The 20,586-nt window shown below is 43.9% G+C and overlaps 1 protein-coding gene across 2 annotated transcripts in view; it reads left to right on the top strand.

Moving 5' to 3' along the window:
- The window catches only part of DHX35 (DEAH-box helicase 35), a 48,228-nt gene that overhangs the window by 7,164 nt on the left and 20,478 nt on the right, over nt 1-20,586 (top strand). For both annotated transcript variants that reach the window (XM_088480793.1, XM_088480792.1), the window contains exons 5-15: nt 1,770-1,874; nt 2,103-2,164; nt 4,883-4,952; nt 5,321-5,380; nt 6,069-6,181; nt 6,310-6,406; nt 7,094-7,252; nt 7,351-7,561; nt 15,044-15,168; nt 15,740-15,794; nt 16,263-16,358. In XM_088480793.1, coding sequence (XP_088336919.1) covers nt 1,770-1,874; nt 2,103-2,164; nt 4,883-4,952; nt 5,321-5,380; nt 6,069-6,181; nt 6,310-6,406; nt 7,094-7,252; nt 7,351-7,561; nt 15,044-15,168; nt 15,740-15,794; nt 16,263-16,358 — 1,153 coding nt within the window. The remainder of the gene's footprint in view (nt 1-1,769; nt 1,875-2,102; nt 2,165-4,882; nt 4,953-5,320; nt 5,381-6,068; nt 6,182-6,309; nt 6,407-7,093; nt 7,253-7,350; nt 7,562-15,043; nt 15,169-15,739; nt 15,795-16,262; nt 16,359-20,586) is intronic.

Genomic DNA, 20,586 nt, shown 5'->3' on the forward strand with positions numbered 1-20,586 from the left:
TGACAGAAATTTTATCTCAGTGTATGCCCAGTATTAGTCTACAGTACCTTGCAAAAGTATTCACCCCTTTGCATTTTTCATGTTTTGTTGCCTCACAACCTGGAATTAAAATGGATTGTTTCAAGTGTGCATAATTTCATTCACAGAACATGTCTACAACTGTGAAGTTGTGTTTTTTTTTTTTTTTTTGTTTTAATATTGTGAATCAAACAACATTTAGGACAACATAACAGAAAACTTCAGCGTGCATAACTATTCACCCCCCTAAAGTCAGTACTTTGTCGAGCCACCTTTATGCGGCAATTACAGGTGCAAGTCGGTTTGGATAAGTCTCTATGAGCTTGCCACATCTTGCCCCTGGGATTTTTGCCCATTCCTCAAGGCAAATCTGCTCCAGCTCCTTCATGTTGGATGGTTTCCGCTTGTGAACAGCAATCTGCAAATCTGACCACAGATTCTCAATTGGATTGAGATCTGGGCTTTGAGTAGGCCATTCCAACACATTTAAATGTTTCCCCTTAAACCACTCGAGTGTTGCTTTAGCAGTATGCTTCGGGTCATTGTCCTGCTGGAAGGTGAACCTCCGTCCCAGTCTCAAATCACATGAAGACTGAAACAGGTTTTGCTCAAGAATATCCCTGTATTGAGCACCATCCATCTTTCCCTCGACTCAAATCAGTTTCCCAGTCCCTGCTGCTGACAAAACATCCCCACAGCATGATGCTGCCACCACCATGTTTCACTGTGGGGACGGTGTTCTTGGGGTGATGGGATGTGTTGGGTTTGCGCCAGACATAGCATTTTCCTTGGTGGCCAAAAAGTTCAATTTTAGTCTCATCTGACCAGAGCACCTTCCTCCATACATTTTGGGAGTCGCTCACATGCCTTTTGGCAAACTCAAATTGTGTCGTCTAATTTTTATCACTAAGTAATGGCTTTTTTTCTGGCCACTGTTCCATAAAGCCCAGCTCTATGGAGTGTACGGCTTATTGTGGTCACATGCACAGATACACCAGTCTCTGCTGTGGAATTCTGCAGCTCCTTAAGGGTTACCTTTTGGTCTCTGTGCTGCCTCTCTGATGCCCTCCTTGCGTGGTCTGTGAGTTTCGGTGGGCGGCCCTCTCTTGGCAGGTTTGTTGTGGTACCATGTTCTTTCCATTTGATGATGATGGATTTGATGGTGCTCCGGGGGATCATCAAAGATTTGGATATTTTTTTTATAACCCAACCTAGAATTGTACTTCTCAGCAACTTTGTACCTGACTTGTTTGGAGTGCTCCTTGGTCTTCATGGTGTGATGCCTCTTGCTTAGTGGTGTTGCAGCCTCTGGGGCCTTTTAGAAAAGGTGTGTTTATACTGATAGATCATGTGACACTTAGTGAAATGAAGTCCACCTGTGTGAAATCTAATTATGTGACTTCTGAAGGTAATTGGTTGCACCAGAACTTTTGAGGGGCTTCATAGCAAAGGGGGTGATTACATATGCACATGCCAATATTCAGAATTGTATTTATAAAGATTCTTTTTTATATATTTTTTTTCACTTCACCAAATGAGACTATTTTGTGCAGATCCATTTATATAAAAATTCTGATTAAAAAAATAAAAAATAAATTACAGGTTGTAATGTAACAAAAAAGTTAAAAAGCCAAGAGGGGTGAATACTTTTGCAATGCATTGTATATGTGACAAGTTACAGAATTATACAAAGGGCTGAAGGCAGTTTGTTCAAGCCTACTACTCTGTCTGAAAGTGTGTGCTGTGTTCAGGTGGCAGGACGTGTGGCAGAGGAGCGAGGGGCTTTACTGGGACATGAAGTTGGCTACTGCATACGCTTTGATGATTGCACTGACCCGCAGGCAACACGCATCAAGGTGAGATCAGAATTTTTTATTAATTTAAACTGCTTATTTTTTCAGTCTGTGCGCTGGCCATTACCAATTGGATAAATGACTCATGTGATTGTTCCCATTCTGGTTCAACTCTGTGCCTTCTGAATAATATTTTTTTCTCCATTTGTTTGACCTGTTCTGCTACTGACTTACCAGATTTGATCTATGTTATGCCTAGTTTTTTTTATAGCTATGATTCTTGTCTATTAGTTTCTGACTGATGGCATGCTTGTCCGAGAAATGATGTCTGATCCATTGCTCACCAGATACAGGTAAGCTCAATCCTGTGTAGTATTTTTATGTACCCTGTTGAGAAATACATGTCATTTTTCTTTTCCCCTCTTGTTATGTGTTTAGTACAGCACAATAGCTTGGGATTGCTGCGTTTTACTTGGCATCAAGAGATATACATGTTATTATTATATTGTATGAAATGCTAATTACCTTCAAGGTTATTTTAAATGCCTTATAAGTGGCATGATGCACAATATAAGCATATTAGAAGTTGCACATGAGTTCTGTGATTTATAGAACAGGCTGAGTGCTTTTATAGTGGTCATGGAACTCCAAGGTAACGTCTGATATCCTTTATATTTCTATAGGATCCATTTATACTTTATAATACCGGAGTGGGAGTTTAATGAAGTATACATTTAATATTTATGTTAACACTGTTATTCCTATGAAAGCCGCAAACCCTGAATAAATGATGTCTGATTTTTGTTATAAGTTGCTATAAAGAATTTATAATTTTAGAGTACCATTGCAGCCACAATCATGCAGCACATGTCTAGAGATGCTTTGGAATAGGCTCTGAGCACTATCTGTATTGCGATATGCTTCCCCTCCTTCAACCCTCTCTATCACACACCTCCCAAAATGACCCTCTCCAGAAGGACACAATGCTCTAGTCCTGGGCTTCCCTGGTAATTTATGATTGGTGGTGGCTCCAGAGGTGAGGCTGCAGCACAGTCCAAAATTCAAATAGGGGAGTCACACCAACTGCCAGTGAGTCCCAGGCAGTGTGTGAAATGACAGTTGGTGCTGGTCCCCTATTTGAATTTTGAACTGCGCTGCAGCCCCGTCTCTTACCAGGAAAGTCCACGACCAGAGCATTGTGTCCCTCCTGGAGAGGGTCATGTTGGGAGGTATGCTATCATGATCTGCTGAGAACTTTGGGAGCCTCTGTCTGTGTAGCAAACTCAGTGATCCCTCCCATAGAGGTTTTGAAAGGAGGATAGCTAAAAAAAAAATGATTATTAGATTGTACATGTCTAAAAAATACTTAAATTGCTATTTAAAGATGAAAAACTGATATATAAAGCAGCAATCCCACATATCTAGTTGTGTTTTTTTTTTTTTTTTAACATGAAAGAAAGCTATTAGCCTGTCGTAAAGCTTTTGTTTTATTTTACGGTGAAGCTTGTACAGTACATGGGGAATAATTGGGGTGGGCAGTGGAACTTGGGAAGAATTGGAAGTTATGTAGCCTTCATCTGAGAACACTAATATGAAGGAATATAAAAGAGATGCAAAGGCATTGCTCAAACATGGTGTATGAATGAAGACAGCATGATAGCACAGTGGTTAGAATTGCTCCCTTATGATACTGGGGTTGTTAGCTCGATTCCATTTTAACAATGACCCCCTATCTGTGGAGTATGAATAATCTTCCATTGTTTGTGTAAATATCCTCCAGGTGCTCCGATTTTTCTTATGCACACGAAATCATAGTGGGGTGGCCGAGAAGGCCCCCATCCCCTTCCTATTACAGCGGCAGCTAATGTTGTTTTTGTTTTTCTTTTATGCAGCAGAACCAGCTGGGAGGGGGTGTCATGGGAGGCAATTTACGGGGGCATGGAGATGTTTGGGACCTCTTGCTGGCTCCTGGAGGCTTCTGCTTCGGGACCATCCAACCCTGTCCGTCATGTATGGATATAGGGCCAGAGCCGGCTGTGTTTATGCAGGGCCGCCCAATAGCTGTGACAGGTGGCTCTGAATAAACACAGCCGGCTTTGGCTCTGCCTCTGCCCCCTTCATGACGGCTGAGGCCAGCCTGTTCCGAAGCAGAAGCCTCTGGGACCCAGCAGGTAGCCCCAACCTCTCCACACACACAAATTGCTGCCCATGACCCCCCACCCCCATCTCCCCGCTGGCAGCTGCAATAATGAAGAGAGGGGGGGTGGGAAGCGGCCAATAACGTTGTGCCTAGGGGCAGTGTGACCCACAAATCCGCCACTGGTGGTTGGTTAATTTGCTGACTATAGTTTACTCCAGTGTTTGTGTGTTATGGAAATTGGATTGTAAGCTACAGTGGTGCAGAGTATGATGGGAATTACAAATATTCTCTCTGTAGTGCTGCGTAATTGGTGACACTACATATTTGTCCTCAAACACTTTTGCTGCAGTCACACAAAACGTCCCATCCCGGCGCGCCAGGTCCTGTGCGACTTGTGTTGTGCGTTCTTTTTGCTCGAATGTGCGGCTGAGTCTGAATCTGTATACAAAAAGCTACGGTGCTGCGGCTTGCTTTCACGCCAAGTTCATTTGTGCTTCGTGCACAGATTCAGACTCCGTTACATACAGATATACGTGCGGCATATCAAATTAATCGGTGCAATCTCTTTAAGTTGTTTGGCGCATCTGATTGTGACTATGCTGCACATTTAAAGCAAAAAAGACATGAAAAAGATGCTCAGCGAGACTCAACTCTTGCCAGGCATCTGGTGCCGCATGGTGTATTGAGGCTAGGTGTATGAGGACACATCTCTTTAAACGTGAAGTATAAATATGAGTCAGAAGCCTGTAAGTTATATCAGTCAGTCTTTGGCATGGATGAGATCTGTCTTAAAAATGACAAAGTAGGGAAATATTTTAAAATTCCTGATGTCAGAGAGTGACAAAGATAAGGATGTCTTTACAGCTATTTATTAGATTTGCTGATCACATCAGTAGCCTGCATAACCTGTTTTCTTGTTTTAAACCCATAGTGTGCTGATGTTAGATGAAGCCCACGAACGGACGCTATACACAGACATTGCTATTGGTTTACTTAAAAAGGTAAAACCTGCATTGGAGAGACACATTTCTGTCATTTTTCTACGATACCTGGTTTTGTTTTGAAACACCACATATATAACCAAAATAATACGGCCATCAACCTTTGAACAAACTCTCTTCTCTAGTTGGCCTAAGCCATTTTGAGTCCACCAGTCATTTTTGACGTACTGCCATATTTAGCAGGTGGGAGGGAAAGCTGTCAGTGCCATTAAAGGGTTGAGCCTGAGATCTTAATGGAACATCTGACTGAACACATCATGTAATATCCAAATATCCATGTGGGGGTCTCTTTAAACGGTTTCATACATAAATCTCTCCACTCCTTACATCTATTTCAAACAAAACTTCCTTTTGTCCTCCATATACAGGTTCAAAAGAAAAGAGGAGATCTAAGGCTGATTGTGGCCTCAGCAACACTTGATGCAGAGGTAGGTCTTGACGCATTCTTGCAATTTCAGGCATGTCTTGTTTTACCTCTGTATCCCACTTACAATTTTACAGTCCGTTGCTTCATCTCCATGAAACTTCACTTGTTCTTTGGATGATTTTGATCAGATTGTGTTTGCTACATTCTTCTAAACCCTTAAGCTGGCGGCATATGGATAGATCCTGCCCTTGCTCTGTGACAGGATAGCATGGATGAGAAAATGGAACAATATGTAGCATCCAGGCTGTTTACGGTATCAGTTGCCAGACTATGACCTATGACCCTGCCCACAGTGACCATCTCCAAACTGCTTCTTCAATATACTAATATTGATTTGATTGATTTTTAATGGGTTGATTACCAGGCATTGCAGTCAGATTTAGCTTAATTAGCCATCATTTGCATATCTGCCTCCCATGCCATTTTCTGCTATCTGAGGTTTTTGTCATGAAGCAAAATTGAAGTCCAGAAGCTGTATCTCCTTTTTCTCCCCACTCTCTTTATTACCACTCTGCTACCATGTCATCAGGCACAGCCCAAGTGACGAAGGAAGCGTTTTGCATTAGTACATATAGCCTGTGCTATAGTTTGTATATGAGCTATCTTGTGGAATAAAATACTGACTATGTTTTTGAATGTCCGCATCCCTGTTCATATCAGTAATACTAAACCTCTGACTTTAATCACAGAAATTCAAGGCCTTTTTCAATCAGAATGACACTAACGACCCCAATAGAGACACGTGTGCTATTCTCACAGTGGAGGGCAGAACGTTCCCTGTAGACATTTTCTATACACAAAGGTGAGGATATCTTACTAATGCTATGTTAAAGGTTTCCTTTATTCCCTGAATGGATAATGAGAATCTTATAGTTTTATGCTTTTCATCATTCAACTTTCTAACCAAATTGTAAATATCTTCCCGTACAGCCCTGTTCCAGATTACATGAAGTCTACTGTGCAGACGGTGATGAAAATCCATCAGAGTGACCTGGAGGGGGATATTCTTGCTTTCCTAACTGGCCAGGTAAAACAAAGGAAAAATTATGCCCAGACTAAATGAAGCTTCATACTGAAATATTCTCACATAATATTTTTACACAAAGATAAGAAAAGAATGTGGAAGTTTTTATGTTTTCTTTTTCTTGGTTTTTCTTCGTTTAGTGAATAACATGACATTTTGTGTAGAATATAACTGCTATCTGGTTTGATTTGTCTATTCAAGCAATCTTGAACAGCTGCTGCTTTAATTTGTTTACACACATAGCAATTTGAATGGGTAATTTGGTTGATTTAGTTAGAATTGGCCAAAACTGCAGCATCAGAGATGCTTGAAGGTCAGGACTGCTGGAAAATCTGGTTGGCCTGGTGACTGCAATCAGCCAGAGTGAGAAGTAATTCTGTCTTATACAAAGCCTATATATAATAGATGTAGCCATTTTCTGTGCAGATCTCATAATCACTTTGTAAGTGTCCCTGAGCAATTTATTCCAATTCAGTGACAATATAAGGTAAGAATCAAATTTCCACCAAACTAGTTTCACTCACAAAATGGCCTCAGTAATGTCACTGGTTCCAAGTGAATCCATACGCTGAATTCTTATGAGTGTTGGTACAGCCCACAAAATGTCCACTGTGTAGAGTCCTTTCCATTAAAACCTTGATTGATGGCAGTTGAGCAGTTATTCTCTATTGTCTTTCTCCCATTTGACAGGAGGAAGTGGAAAGTGTGGTATCTATGTTAGTAGAGCAGGCCCGTATCCTTGCTCGGTCGGGCATGAAGAAACATCTTCGGGTTCTCCCCATGTATGCAGGGCTGCCTGCTTCTGAACAGATGAAGGTGTTTGACAGGGTTTCCCACAATGTCAGGAAGGTAAGGTGGACACTTTGCTGGTTTATGAAGGCCTGTCTAAGGAAGGAAGTCAGATGAGTGCTTTATTTGTACACGTTATCTTTCATTTTTGCCCTCAGGTAGTTGTTGCTACTAACATTGCAGAGACGTCCATCACTATAAATGGAATCTCCTTCGTTATAGACTGCGGTTTTGTCAAGTTGCGAGCATATGACCCTAAACGTGCAGTGGAGTCTCTGCTTTTGGTTCCTGTTTCACAAGCATCTGCCAATCAAAGAGCTGGGCGCAGTGGTCGGAACAGATCAGGACAGTGCTACAGGCTCTATACAGGTGATATATTATCCAGACATTTGTCAGATTCTGTGGATATATTGTCTGGTCCTTGTATTAATATCTCCATGGTCTTTGGAGTGTGTGTTAGATATTCAGACAGGCATGTCCTCATATATTTGATTGCTCTCTACAATATTAACCGTGGCAGACCACAAAATTCCTTTCTTTGCAGACTCCATGGCAATCCTTACAAATGGGTTAAACGCTCTTCTTCCGAGATGGACATGAAAAAAAAAATTTACATTCCCTCTGGAAGTATACCACTGGACTCCTCCTCTGCCATCCTTGGGGGTTTATTTATGAATCTTTTGATCGTCTTTATGCCTGATATTTTAAAAGGGCGATACTTATACTGACAAAACAAATATTGAACATAAACGCAATCAGAAGCGCCGGGTTTTACAACCCGATGCTTCATAAATAACCCCCCCTTTTTTTTTTGTCTTGATGGTAGATAGTTTGAGAGCCATGTAGCTGCAAGCAGGATGTGTCCAGAGCACTCACAGTGCCGATCCCTGTGTGCAAGGTCACCATGAAAGCAGAGGATTGACATGCTGCTAGCGTTTAGGAGCAGCGCCCCAAAAAAGCACTGGCTCTGGCTGCGTGATTTAACCAGACATCTATATAATAAGCGAGAAAACTACTGTCTGCCCGTGCGTAAAGGATATACAAACGGACAGTTTTGGACTTCGCTCCACCAAATTTGGTATGGTGGTGTAGTTTGACCAGGATTAGGTTTTTTGCCTAGGTTTGAACTTTGTCAGGGCCACACATTCTCACACAAACCCTAAAAATGGGGACACTATTAAATTACACAGGTTCCAGGGCTGGCTCCAGTGGAAATTGGCAGTCCGCCAAAAACCTGTGAGAATGCAGCAAAAGTATCCTTTTAGCTTCAGTCAGAGCAAATGTGATGACTCATGCAAGTTCATATTAAATCCAGAGCCTCTGTGTTTGCATGCAAGGGCGTAACTATTACTTTGTGGGCCACATAGCAAGATCTTAAAAGGGCCCCCCCAGAAGTAAAAAGAACGCATGCATTTCCCCCTTCACATTATACATGTGTATAATGGGTGCTACTGTGTGGCATAACCTGAATGGTTATGCCACACAGTAGCACCCATTATACATGTGTATAATGGGTGCTACTGTGTGGCATAACCTGAATAGTTATGCCACACAGTAGCACCCATTATACAACGCAGTAGTAGTGCCCCTTACACACAGTAATGCCCTTTACAGATTATGCCACATAGTAATAGAGCCCCATATAACACATTTCACACAATAATAGTGCCCCTTACACATCATGCCCCTCCCCAGCAACTCTCCTCCCTCGTGTGCCTCCAGCAGCCTCTCCCCCTCCCCTGTGTGCAATCAGCAGCCAGCAGGTATGGATTTGGGGCCAGGCCGCCATCTAATTAGAGCTGGCTCACTGGTAGGCAGTGGCAGATATGGACAGACAGCGCCTGCGCAATTTGAATCTGGCACCGTTCTGCAGCCTCCGGTTGCCTCGCGTCAGGTGGCGCTCTATCTCCACGACTGCCTGCCAGTGCGCCAGCTGTAATCAACTGACTGGCCGACACCAAATCATCATTGCTGACATCTGTGCCCCCCTCGATGGCCCTGACTGTACCGGGCCCACCTTGTGTGCGTGATTGGGTAAAGGGAGAGCAGCGGGCACCGTAGCAGCCTCATCCCTTGCACCTACGGTAGTTACGCCACTGTTTGCATGCATGTTAGCAAACAGTGGGGTCCTATTCATGGTGAATGGAATGGGGTTATAGGCGAGGACAATTTGAACAAATCAAAACTGCAGGTGTACTTCAGGGTTCAATCTTCAACTCTGGCAACACTGGGTAACCCAGCTAGTCCTAAATAACCTGAGATTTACTCAGATGTCCAATGGTCACTCAGTTGATCTGATGTTGCTTATAAAGATGCAGCGGCTGTGCCAACTGTGTCCATCTCTGATTCAGGCCCTTAGTTCCATTGTAGCAACTCCAGTTTTTGTGGATTCACATAGAAAACAAGATGGACAAAGCATCACTTTCAGGAGAGAGGAACTTCAAGATTCAGGTTGTGGCTCACAGGATACAGTTTTGCAAGAAGTCTTCTGTGAGGGCATGATAAAGGCTTTTGGGGATATTTTCTTCAGAAGTTTCTTCCAGGCAGCTAAAAGGATTCGCTCCTATAAGACACCAATGGTGGCACCATGTGATCTGGATCTAGTGCTAAAAGCTTTGACTGATGATTACTTTGACCTTTTACAGGAGATTCCTTTGAAAATGCTAAAACCTAATGCACTATTTTTGGTTGCTATACCTTCTGCCAGAAGACATGGGGAACTCCATGCTTTATGGCACAATGACCAGATTTAAATATTTTAAATCTATACAGATAGAATGGTATTAAGAACGGACCCCCAATGTCTTCCAAAAATCTCACAATTCCTCCTAATTAGTAGATTGTTTGATTATATCCTCTGCCCTTGAATGTACAGGAACAAAACCAACACATTCTGGGTTTAGTCAGAGCAATTTCTATATATCTGGAGAAAACCAGGTGAATTTGGAAGACTGATCATCTCTACATTCTTTCTGAGGGGTCAAGCTCCAGCAAAAAGTACCCTCTCATGGTGGATAAGAAAAATTATTGTGCAGACTTCTAAGAAGAGAAACAATATTGAGAGCACACTCAACAATGGCTATCACTACATCTTGGGCTATAACAGACGACAGGCATCAACTTATGAAGGCAGTTTGGTCTTCTTTACACACCTTTCCAAACAATATCTCTTTGTCACCAATACTAGAGATCAGCAGTTTGGGATGAAAGTTATATGAGTCATTGAGCATTAAATGTGTTATGCCCTCTATGTTTACTACTTTGGTACATCCCATTCGTCAGGTCTGCCATGGGGTCTGCAAAAGAAATAAGCAAATGATGTTCTTCCCTGATCATTTATTTTCTTTGAAGACCCCCATGGCAGCCCAATACAGTATGTGTTAAAATGTCTTTCAGAACCATCTTGGAATGTCACTTAAGACAAGGAAGGAAAGGAGAAGTCCAGTGTAAAGGGGCCTATACATCTGCAGTTTAATTGGGGCAATTCCCCATTCTGCTGAAGCTAGGGTCAAGGGATCTGCTAAATCCAACATGTTGGACAATCTCGTTTATCTGATTCTGACCAAAAAATGATCGGAATCGGTGAGTTGGGGGTTGTTACCATGCAGTATTTTGCCGATCCCATGAGAAATTAGTGATCATCGACAAATCGGCAGAACAGGGAATCTCCATTTAGATGTATGGCCCGCATTATACCTTCCAGGGGCGTGTGTGTTTTTTTTTCTTTTTTTCGTCAGGGCTGCTATGGAGTTCTTCAAAGAAAATAAATTATCAGGTGAGAACATTTATTTCTATGGCCTCTCTCTGCAGTTATTGTTCTGAGGAGGTATAGAAATATGCTTGGACCTGCATTTGGGAATATCTATGAAAATTAGAGGTACAGTGGGTTTTTTTGGGACCCCCCCATCTTTAAATGTGCCTGTTACTTACTCACACTGGAGGCAGCACCTTTATCTGTTTATTGACATCACTAAATAGAGGCATTGAATGACCTCAATTTTTAGCCCACAATATGCCTGCTATATGCAGGTGACAGGTAATGCTTAATGAACCCTGTAATTCTCTGTCAAGTAGTGGCTGATAAGCAGATCCATTCTTAACAGCATGTTTATTTAGAATATTCAGGGTTTATTTCTTTATATAAAGAAATACAGTATGTATGTACCTCATACTTGAGAAGCCACATTAATGTATTGTGGATCGCCTGCATACATTGGGCATTGTGTTTCTGGTAATTCTGACTTTCATCCCTTTCTTTGTGCTTCCAGTTCTCTCCCTCAATACTTCCGTCTAACCTACACCTCCAGGCTGTTTTGTATTGGGATTATGCAGAAACGGAGATCCTATTCATACTGTATGCATACATGCTGCCTCATGCCCACACACCCTGTTCTCTCACAGGTGTCTTACTGTGCAACATTTCAAAACTTGGTGTAATCACCCGCGTCTCCCGCCTTAATTGTTTAATCATTTAAAAAATAACAACTATGAACAAAGCTCCTCTTGATGTTTTCTGAATTGGGGTTACTAGAAAAATGACTAGGAACATTACCTGTCTTGCTGTAATCTATACGTATAGTGTCCCAAGATTTAACACACAAGTATGTATATGTATTAAATCATGTAAATATCTGTATAAACAGTGAATTCAGATGTAATTACTCCAGTGTTCATTAAGAAAATGTGTATTATATGCTGTTATTATTACGGCTACTAGAAGCCACCACTGATGTCTGTGACCTGTATAAAAGCATTTGGTCTACAGCCTTGTGCTTTTATACTGTATGGTCACTAAATTCATTGGTGACTGCTCATATCCCTATAATTTATAATAGAATTACAGGCTGACTTTTTGTGCTGGCAGTAGTGACCGGCATCACTATACACATGTCTGTATGGTGGTCCAGGTCCTTTTTACCACATTTCTGTATTTGCCTTGTAAAATGGGATTGTGATACATCATTGCGATGAATGTAGAGAATGTGTATTTGTAATTGCTCTCCTGTACTGTGTATAGAGAGGAGAGGGTTAACCCCTTACCATCTGGCTCCCGACCAGGCCATTCTACTGCTGTCTGCTAACTACGCGTGTGCTAGAGGACATTATCGGGGTCTCTCCCGAAAACTTTTATCTAGCACCATCTGAAGATGACATTCACTATTCTGGACTAAGTTGTGGAATTTGGCATTTAGCAGCCCCCATACAATTTTCTGTTTTTAGAAATATTCCCTTTAATCAATTTCATGTGTTCTTCTAAAAGACAAAACACAGCTTCTGTGAATACATTTATAGGAGTATTCAATATGGGTGCGATAACATCGTTTTTTGCGTTAATATCACTTGTTTTAGTTTTACACTGTATTCAATTTCAAAGACTTATCGCAGTTTTGAGAAGTCTTTGATAAAAAACGGTGATAACTTTTCACCATTGAATAGGTGTCGAAAAAAAGTGCAGAATTGGGGTTTAGGGGTGCAGGCTTAAAAAAAATAGCCTGCACCCCTGAGATTGACATTTAAAAAAGAACTGTGTCAAAAAAAAGTTTTAAAAAAAAATAGGGACACACCTAAAAATTAATTTAAAAATTGGGGTGCAAAAAAAAATGGGGAAAAATTGTTAAACAATAGGGAAATAGGTTCAGGGCTATTCTGCATGTATGCGGCAGGTGTTTTCTAGAATAGAATTATAGCGGCAGGTGCACAAATGCAGAATTTAAAAAAAATTACTTTAGGGACACCAAAATATGCTAGTACCCATTTTCATGTACCCCAAATTTGATGGGACCACTTAAAAAAACGTAAAAAATAACCTAAGTGCTCTTCTGCATCACTTCTTCAATGTCGGGGGAAAAAAACACCTGCTGCGGCTATTTAAATCCCCGACTTTCAATTAAAGGCTAAAACGGGGGTACCCATAGTGTTCCCCGATGTTTTTACAACTTTAGGGGGGTCTTACAATTATTTAAAGGAAAAATTTGTAACTTTACGCAAATCCAACTTCGGAGTTTCCCGTTTTCGTATATTTTTTTTTTAATACGGGGATAAGCGGGAGCACGCACCATACCTTTACGCAGAAAAAAACTCCGATATGAAACGTTAACTTTGCCAGGGAAGTTAACCTTTCATATTGAATACCCCTTTAAGTGTCATAAGAGTTTTTATGAGTCTTTAATTTTTTGTAACTTGGGTCATCTGTAACCACTCTAATCTATAAAAAGAAACAGACTAATTGGAAGGCATTCTGGTGTAGTACTGTTATATAAATGTATTAAAGCCTGTAGAGAGAACTGCTCACAATCTACAAGGGAAAACAAACTTATCTGGAGGCTTCTGAGGGGTTGGGTACGGGATGCCGACGGTCAGAATTTCGACGCCGTCATCCCTTACAGGCTTAGGATGATGACACTTGTTGGTCAGTATTCTAACCCTCTCCCTACCCCTAACCCTAACGCTCCCTCCCCGTTGCCTAAACGTAACCCTCCCGCCTAGTGCCTAATCCCTAACTCTGCTACTTACCTTCGGGATGCCGGCGCTAGGATTCTGACAGGTGTCGGGATATTGCTGTATCCCCCCCTGAGGCAGCTGGAGAAATATAGAGGGACCATTTTGTACAGAAATATAAAACCGTAAGGCACTAGGGACCTGAGAGCTCATTCAGACCCACTCGCTAGATGCGTACGCTCGCACCCAGCGTATGCAAATCTGGCACACACCCAGCAAGGCAGGCGATCGCGCGGCAAGGCATTAGCACGTCCACTATGTCTTGGCGTGCGGTCACTTTGTGTATGCAGACGCCCACCAGCCTGTCTTAAGATGCCAACTTGCGCACGTCCTCTCCATGAAGTGTATTCAACCATTGATACATCGGGTACCATCGGATGTGATCGCAGCGCTTGAGGCAGACCATACCCTACCGCAAGCACTGCGATCACTTCAGTGTGAAATTCAACCAGGTGACGTGTACTATGACGCTGCCTGCTGATTATGCATGCCTCAGGAACGGCGTTAAGACACTCACGCTGCCTTCTTTCGCACCTCCACACCCGTTTATAATGTCCAGCCCCAGCCACCACCCACAAGCGGCTTCTCCTGTCACTCACTCTGCTGGGCTGTCTATACGCAGCGAGTGAACGCTTCCCGATCTCTCGCATTGGTTCGCGTATGCGCATTGCGATGCATGTGCAGAATGCGAAATCGCCCAGCTACGAGCGAATGCTTAGCGATCGGGTCTGAATGGAGCCCCCCCTCAGTCTAAGTTGTACGTAATGCCAATACGTGCAACTTAGATGAGCCTTTTTTTTTTTTTTTTTTGCTACTGCGTGAAAAATCCTGAAAACCGCGTAAGGCGCTTGCATTACACTGTTTGCACAGTGGCGTCGTTGTGATTGAAACACACGGTATTAGAAATGTATTGAAAATGTGCTGGGCGGTGACTAGGTGCTGGCTATTCAGATGCATAAAAATGGTTCATCTTATGGGCATGACGTTGACGTGTTTATGTACACAGACGCTTAATCGCTCACTTTCAAGGCCATACTCCGAAGGATAATCTCCACCTGCCATAGGGCTGCTGCAAGTTTTGATGGTGCGACCGATGGTGGCATCTATAGACGTACCAAGCAGTATTACAGCATCTGAAGATGCTCTAAGTGGACGTCTCAGTCCTTGCACAGTCAGACCCATGGTTGTACACCGTGAAAGGGCTGATACTAGTATTAGCATATAGTCGCAGATGCAACTACAGCAAAATCCACTAAAGCGGTCTCTGCAGTGTGCGACTCAAAACCAGAATGAGTTCCCACCTAGGGCCTGATTCTGTGTTGCTAAAGGTCTTCTTTTGATATTGTGTCCTAGAGGAGGATTTCCAAAAACTCCCTCCCTCCACAGTCCCAGAGATGCAGAGAAGTAACCTTTCACCTGTGATCTTACAACTGAAAGCCCTGGGTATAGACAATGTGCTGCGCTTCCACTTCTTATCGGTGAGTGAGAGGACAAGTCATACTGTCATTGATATACCACAATATGATAAATATGATAAAACTCGTATGTTATAACAGTGTAGAGCTCTAGTATGTGAGAACTGTTATGTCAACCTTAGGATTCTTCAGACACCCTAAATAGGGGCACCTGCACTGCTTGTATTTATTTATTACCATCTGATTTGTACTGTTACTTGTGCTATTTGTTCACTTAACCTTTTGTAATATTTGTATAATAGTTTATAGCTTTCAAACGTGTGATAACAAAGTGTTTTATGGGGTGAAGCATTGGGCTTGTAATCTCACACCAGCTTTGTATGTGTCACTCATACAAAAAAAAAGAAAAAAATAACACAAATTATCGTTACTACCACCAGATGGCACTGGATAGTACTCTAGTTATGTCTTTCTTATGTGCTTTATAGTGTAGTAGTAGTATTATTAATAATAATAACTATTTATACAGCGGTAACATTTTCTATTGTGCTTTTACAATTTTCTAATTGTGAATAAAATTATATATATATTTATACATTTGCTTCATTGTGTGTTTTTATTTTTTCCCATCCAGCCACCACCTGCTCAGTCAATGGTTCAGGCGCTGGAGTTGTTGTATGCATTAGGAGGTGAGGATTGCCCGATTCATGACATCACTTCCCTTTTCTGTCTGAATTTTATTAAAGGGTTGTGCCATTAAAATACTGTTTATCCCTTCCCTTACTTTATATTGTTAAAAACTTAATTATGCTAATTGTTAAAGAATTATGGCACTATGTCTTCCTATTTCCTCTGTCTAGTACTGGCCAGGATATGTAATAGTGCATGGCTCTCAGTTAAATGGACTAAGCAGTAGTATAAATGATCTGCACGTTGCTTCCTCTATCTGCTACTCTGGTACATATTATGGTGTGGAAAGCTGGGCAGCACGCTGGTGATGGAAGGGTTCAGATCTCTCCATTGGGCTTTGGGCAGAGGAGAGCCAGAAGTTCTGTGCGTTACAATGCGACTACACAATGTGTTTACCATCCAGAGTGTGGATTATTACAGTGCCATCTATACAGACTAATCTGAAACCATTTGTGTTTTTTCTCTAGGCCTGGATAAGCACTGTCGTCTGACTGAGCCCCTTGGTGTACGAATGGCAGAGTTCCCCCTTAATCCTATGTTTGCCAAGATGCTGCTGGAGTCTGGTAAGTTTTAGGTGGGCATCTATAGCTACTTGCAAGCCCTGGTGATCAAATAATAAGCTTATAAGCCTCATTTGATTTTTGGGTCACTGCAGACATAGGCACATTGGTTTATGAGCGGTATCTGAGTAGTGAATTTCTATATTAAACGCCGGAAATACTCATTTATTTTAAGTGCCGCCTGCATTGTTTCTCCTTCAGCCTCTTGGTGTACTCCTACTTATGAACGCTAATAGTACAGCCTGAGTAAAAGCCTTATTGTAATGTACAGTTACTGTCATACAGCTCATTTTTAAGGGAATGCGTCTTGCTGAAATGCCCTGGTTATATTAAATCAGCTGCTTATATTTTCTAAAATGCCAGTGACAATACCTCTCAGCTATTGTCTGATAGCTGGTAACTACCAGCAACCATCCGTAATAATGCTTTGCTGCCAGACTAAAGCTGGGTACACATTTAACGATGTGTACCCAGCCGACCTATCGTGAGGCATAGACACTTGCCAATGTCGGGAGCGACGGCGCGGCAGCGGGGGCCATGCTGCATTAGGCATCATGACCCCCGCTGACGTTGGCCCCCGTCAGACTTGCCTGCAGGCCCGACAGACGATGTTGCTGACGGCGCGCGAGAGCATGCAACGTCAGTGACATAGTTTGTACACACTGGATGATGTGGATGATACGTCGTCTGCATATCGTCTAGTAGTGTGTACCCAGCATAAAACTCATGGGGCCCCAAATAAGATATTGGGTTGGGGGCTCTGCCATCATTAAATTAACACTGCCAAATTAACTTGCTTTTTTCTTTCTCCTGCACATTTTTTCCCACGGCATTCTAATTACTCACCATTTTTGATCTTCATAGTGCCCATGAGCACTCCCATGACCCTAGTAGGCACCATCTGTAGTAGAACTATAAGCCCCAGCATACTAAATATGCTGGGCTATGCAATTCCACAACAACTGGAGAATAATGGGTTGCATAATAATGGTCTGCTTCAAGTTTTGACTACATATGGCTACAATTGATTCACCATGGAATTGTATTAAAAATACTGTACTCACAACTTTCACGGCTACTCTGGTTGGATGTCCCAACAGTAATATTAAGATACTTAAACCTGTCCAGCTATCCGTGAGGCTGTGCTCCAGAAGTCAGATAAACATGCATTGAGTCCTAATTGGAGGCGCTAAGCATGCGTAGCAGCTGGGGAACCTGGGCAGTATGCACAGTTGCTATTGTGGCTCAGACTTGGTAGCCATTACTCCTAACCCCATCCAAACTCAGATTGGAATCAAGGTCATGTTGAAAAATAAGTTATGGTAATCTGGCAACAGGTGGGGCTCCACAGCAATGGACTTTTTTGCTTTCATTCGTTTTCTGAGCATAAATTCACACAAGATGTTACTCAAATGGGAGTATGCTCATCAGCTCAATTTACTCTATGTAGAAAGATCTTTTTTTTTTTTTTGTTAGCAACCACAGGGGACTCTGGAGTAAGTACTATGGGGTATAGATTGGGTCAAGAGAGGAGCCGGCACTTTTAAGAATTTAATCAGTGTGACTGGCTCCTCCCCTTCTATGCCCCCCCTACCTCATCCCCAGTTTAAGAATTGTACCTTGAGGGAGCCGGATTCCCTGTGCATCTACGCTTGTAATATATATGTATTTTTAATATTTATTTATCCTTGAGGACTCTTGCAGATAGTTAGTCCCCGTCTGCCTGTGCAGTAGGAGCCGCCGGAGGGACCGCCGCCACTTCCTTATGCCTGCGTCCAGGTCCCTAATCAGTAGCTCATCGGTGCTGTGGGGATCCACCGCAGCTGCGTGCCGATGGGTCCAGATCCCCATGACTCCCCGCCTCTGGGAGTATTCCAGCCTTCCCGGCCACTGGCAAGACTGGCTATGTGGGGGCACTTACACAGCATCGCATTGTGTCTGGGAACAGGCGGCCATTACATGGGCAGGGTGTCAATCAAGAGGGGGTGGAGCTTCTACCTCCACTCTACGGGCCAGCTAGACAGGAAGAGCGTGGTTCTCTCTGTCTCCCGCGCCCTGTTCCCATGCAGCAGCCATGTTGGTCAGCTCTTCTGCCTGCAGAAATGCTGACCCCAGCACACAGCTCCAGGGCTCTCTGCATTGCCAGCTTCTTCCTCCAGCTCCTGCTCACAGCATCCTCTTCTAAAGGGCAGTGAGTGTACTGTCTCCTGGGTGTTCAGTATGACAGGCGAGGGAGCAGTGTCTAAAGCTTCACAGAAGCTATATGCCTGCAAGAAGTGTAACTCTAAGGGCCTGTTTCAGACCCGCTTGCAAGTGGGTCGATGGTGGCCCAGTGCGCACGCCCCGTAGCGAGCGCAAAAAGCACTCGCTCCGGGACTAGCTACAAAAGGGGCGGCAGTCCATGTTGATCGACAGCTCGCCCAATTTTGTAGTCGCGGCGGGGGGGTGGCTTCACAAACAGAGGCGTTCCCGTGCGAACGCCTGCCGTTTGTGGGCGGCCCCACTGACCTCACCAGTGAAGTCAGTGGGAGAGCTTCCGGCTCTATTTGAGCCAGAAGCTCTCTGGGGCTTGCGGCCACGAGACCCTACCACAAGAGTCTCGTCGCAAGCCCGATGGTCACAATGGTCTTGACCATTGTGACCATCATCATGGCCGCTCGCTATAGCTGTGGGTGGTCACCGCTCCTAAAAAAAAACACAGCGCCCGCCCTGATTCAGAGCGAGCGCTTGCTTTTTGCGAGCGCCTCTGAATCGGGCCCTAAGTTCACTTAGGGGACTCTGTTGTGTGATACGGGGGACCCTGCTCCATCCAGGCCAGCCCCTGTGCAGGACCTCTCCTTTGATTTCTACACTGACAGGTGTTATGTCAGATCTCTCTGCGAAGTTAGCAGAAACGTAAAGAGAAGCTTCCAGGACGCAGAGTTCCAGTTCTGGGCGATTAGTGGCCTAGCAGACTAAACCGGCCTGGGTGCAGACATTAGCCCGGTCAATGGACAATTGGGCTCAGGTGGTAAGCTCCTCATCACAGGGTCAGGAGCCACCACAACCGCCACCTAGAAAGAGAGCTATTCCGGCGATTCTGCAATCAGATGAGTTAGAGGAGTACCGTGCTTCTCAGGTAGAGGAAGGAGAATTCCTACAGGACTCAGATGAGGAGTTGTTGGCTGAGGAGAATCCTCAGGAGCTGGACGTCGATCTTCAGGGGTTGGAAGCTCTCATTCTCGCCATACGTCAAGTCCTTAAGGTAACGGACGATGAGTCCCCAGCTCAGTCATCCTTTCTACTTTAGGGTCCATAGGGGGTCCACTGGGTTGACCTTGGGGTATAGCTGGATCTGGATCCATGATGGGCACCATGCAGTTAAAGCTTTAGCTGCTCCCAGGATGCACTTGGGTCCGTCCTCCTCTATACCCCGCCCCCGAGCCACAGGCACCTTAGTTTTAGTTGGTGCCCGGCCGGAGTCGGGTCGCCCTGGCGCAGAGGGGCTGCAGTAGCAGCCTCTAAGCTTATTTGTAATTTTTTTTTATAAAAAAAGATTTTATTTATTTTTTCTATCTTCAGAGCGGCAGCATCAGACTGTCCATCTGGACGTCCAAGCTGCCACTCCAACATCCCTGCTGGCGCTGCGACGCCAATACTGATCTGGGGATCGCAGCGGGACCCCGCAGTCAGTACTAGCGTGGCTCCGGGACCTCCCACTGACTGCTGCCGGGCTCACGGGGACAAGGTAAGCCGCGAGCAGCGCTGCTTCCGCTGCTCACGGGGAAAATGCAGTCTATTGCTGCCGATCTCTGGGGACAGACCGGCGGCGGGCTCCCCCTTCGCAGGAATACCCCACGTGACCGCTGGACCACCAGGGTGTAAGGACCGGAAGGGAACCTGCATCCCTGGGGTTAAACACTAGCCAGGGGAGGCAGCCTTCCCTGGTTTAGCGGCTCCTCCCCTCAGCTTAGCGCACCTTCTCTCGTGTGCTGGCGTCGCTGAGCTGCTCTACTGTGGCCACTTCTCCTCAGAGCTCTCCGGCGGCCATCTTCTATAGGCATCAACGCAGCAGATCTCCCACGTCGGTACTGACCCTGTCCCCCTGCGTACCTCTTCCCTGTGAGGACAGTGTACACAGCGCTATAGCCCTCCCAGACACTGAATCTGGGAGGTTGATTGTAGTGTAAAGGTGCAGTGAGTATATATAACATGTCCTCTGCATTGTATGTGACTAGTGCTAATGCTGCCT

Source organism: Taudactylus pleione, unplaced genomic scaffold (assembly GCF_031769625.1).
Source record: "Taudactylus pleione unplaced genomic scaffold, aTauple2 ptg000256l, whole genome shotgun sequence".
NCBI classification, from domain to species: Eukaryota; Metazoa; Chordata; class Amphibia; order Anura; family Myobatrachidae; genus Taudactylus; species Taudactylus pleione.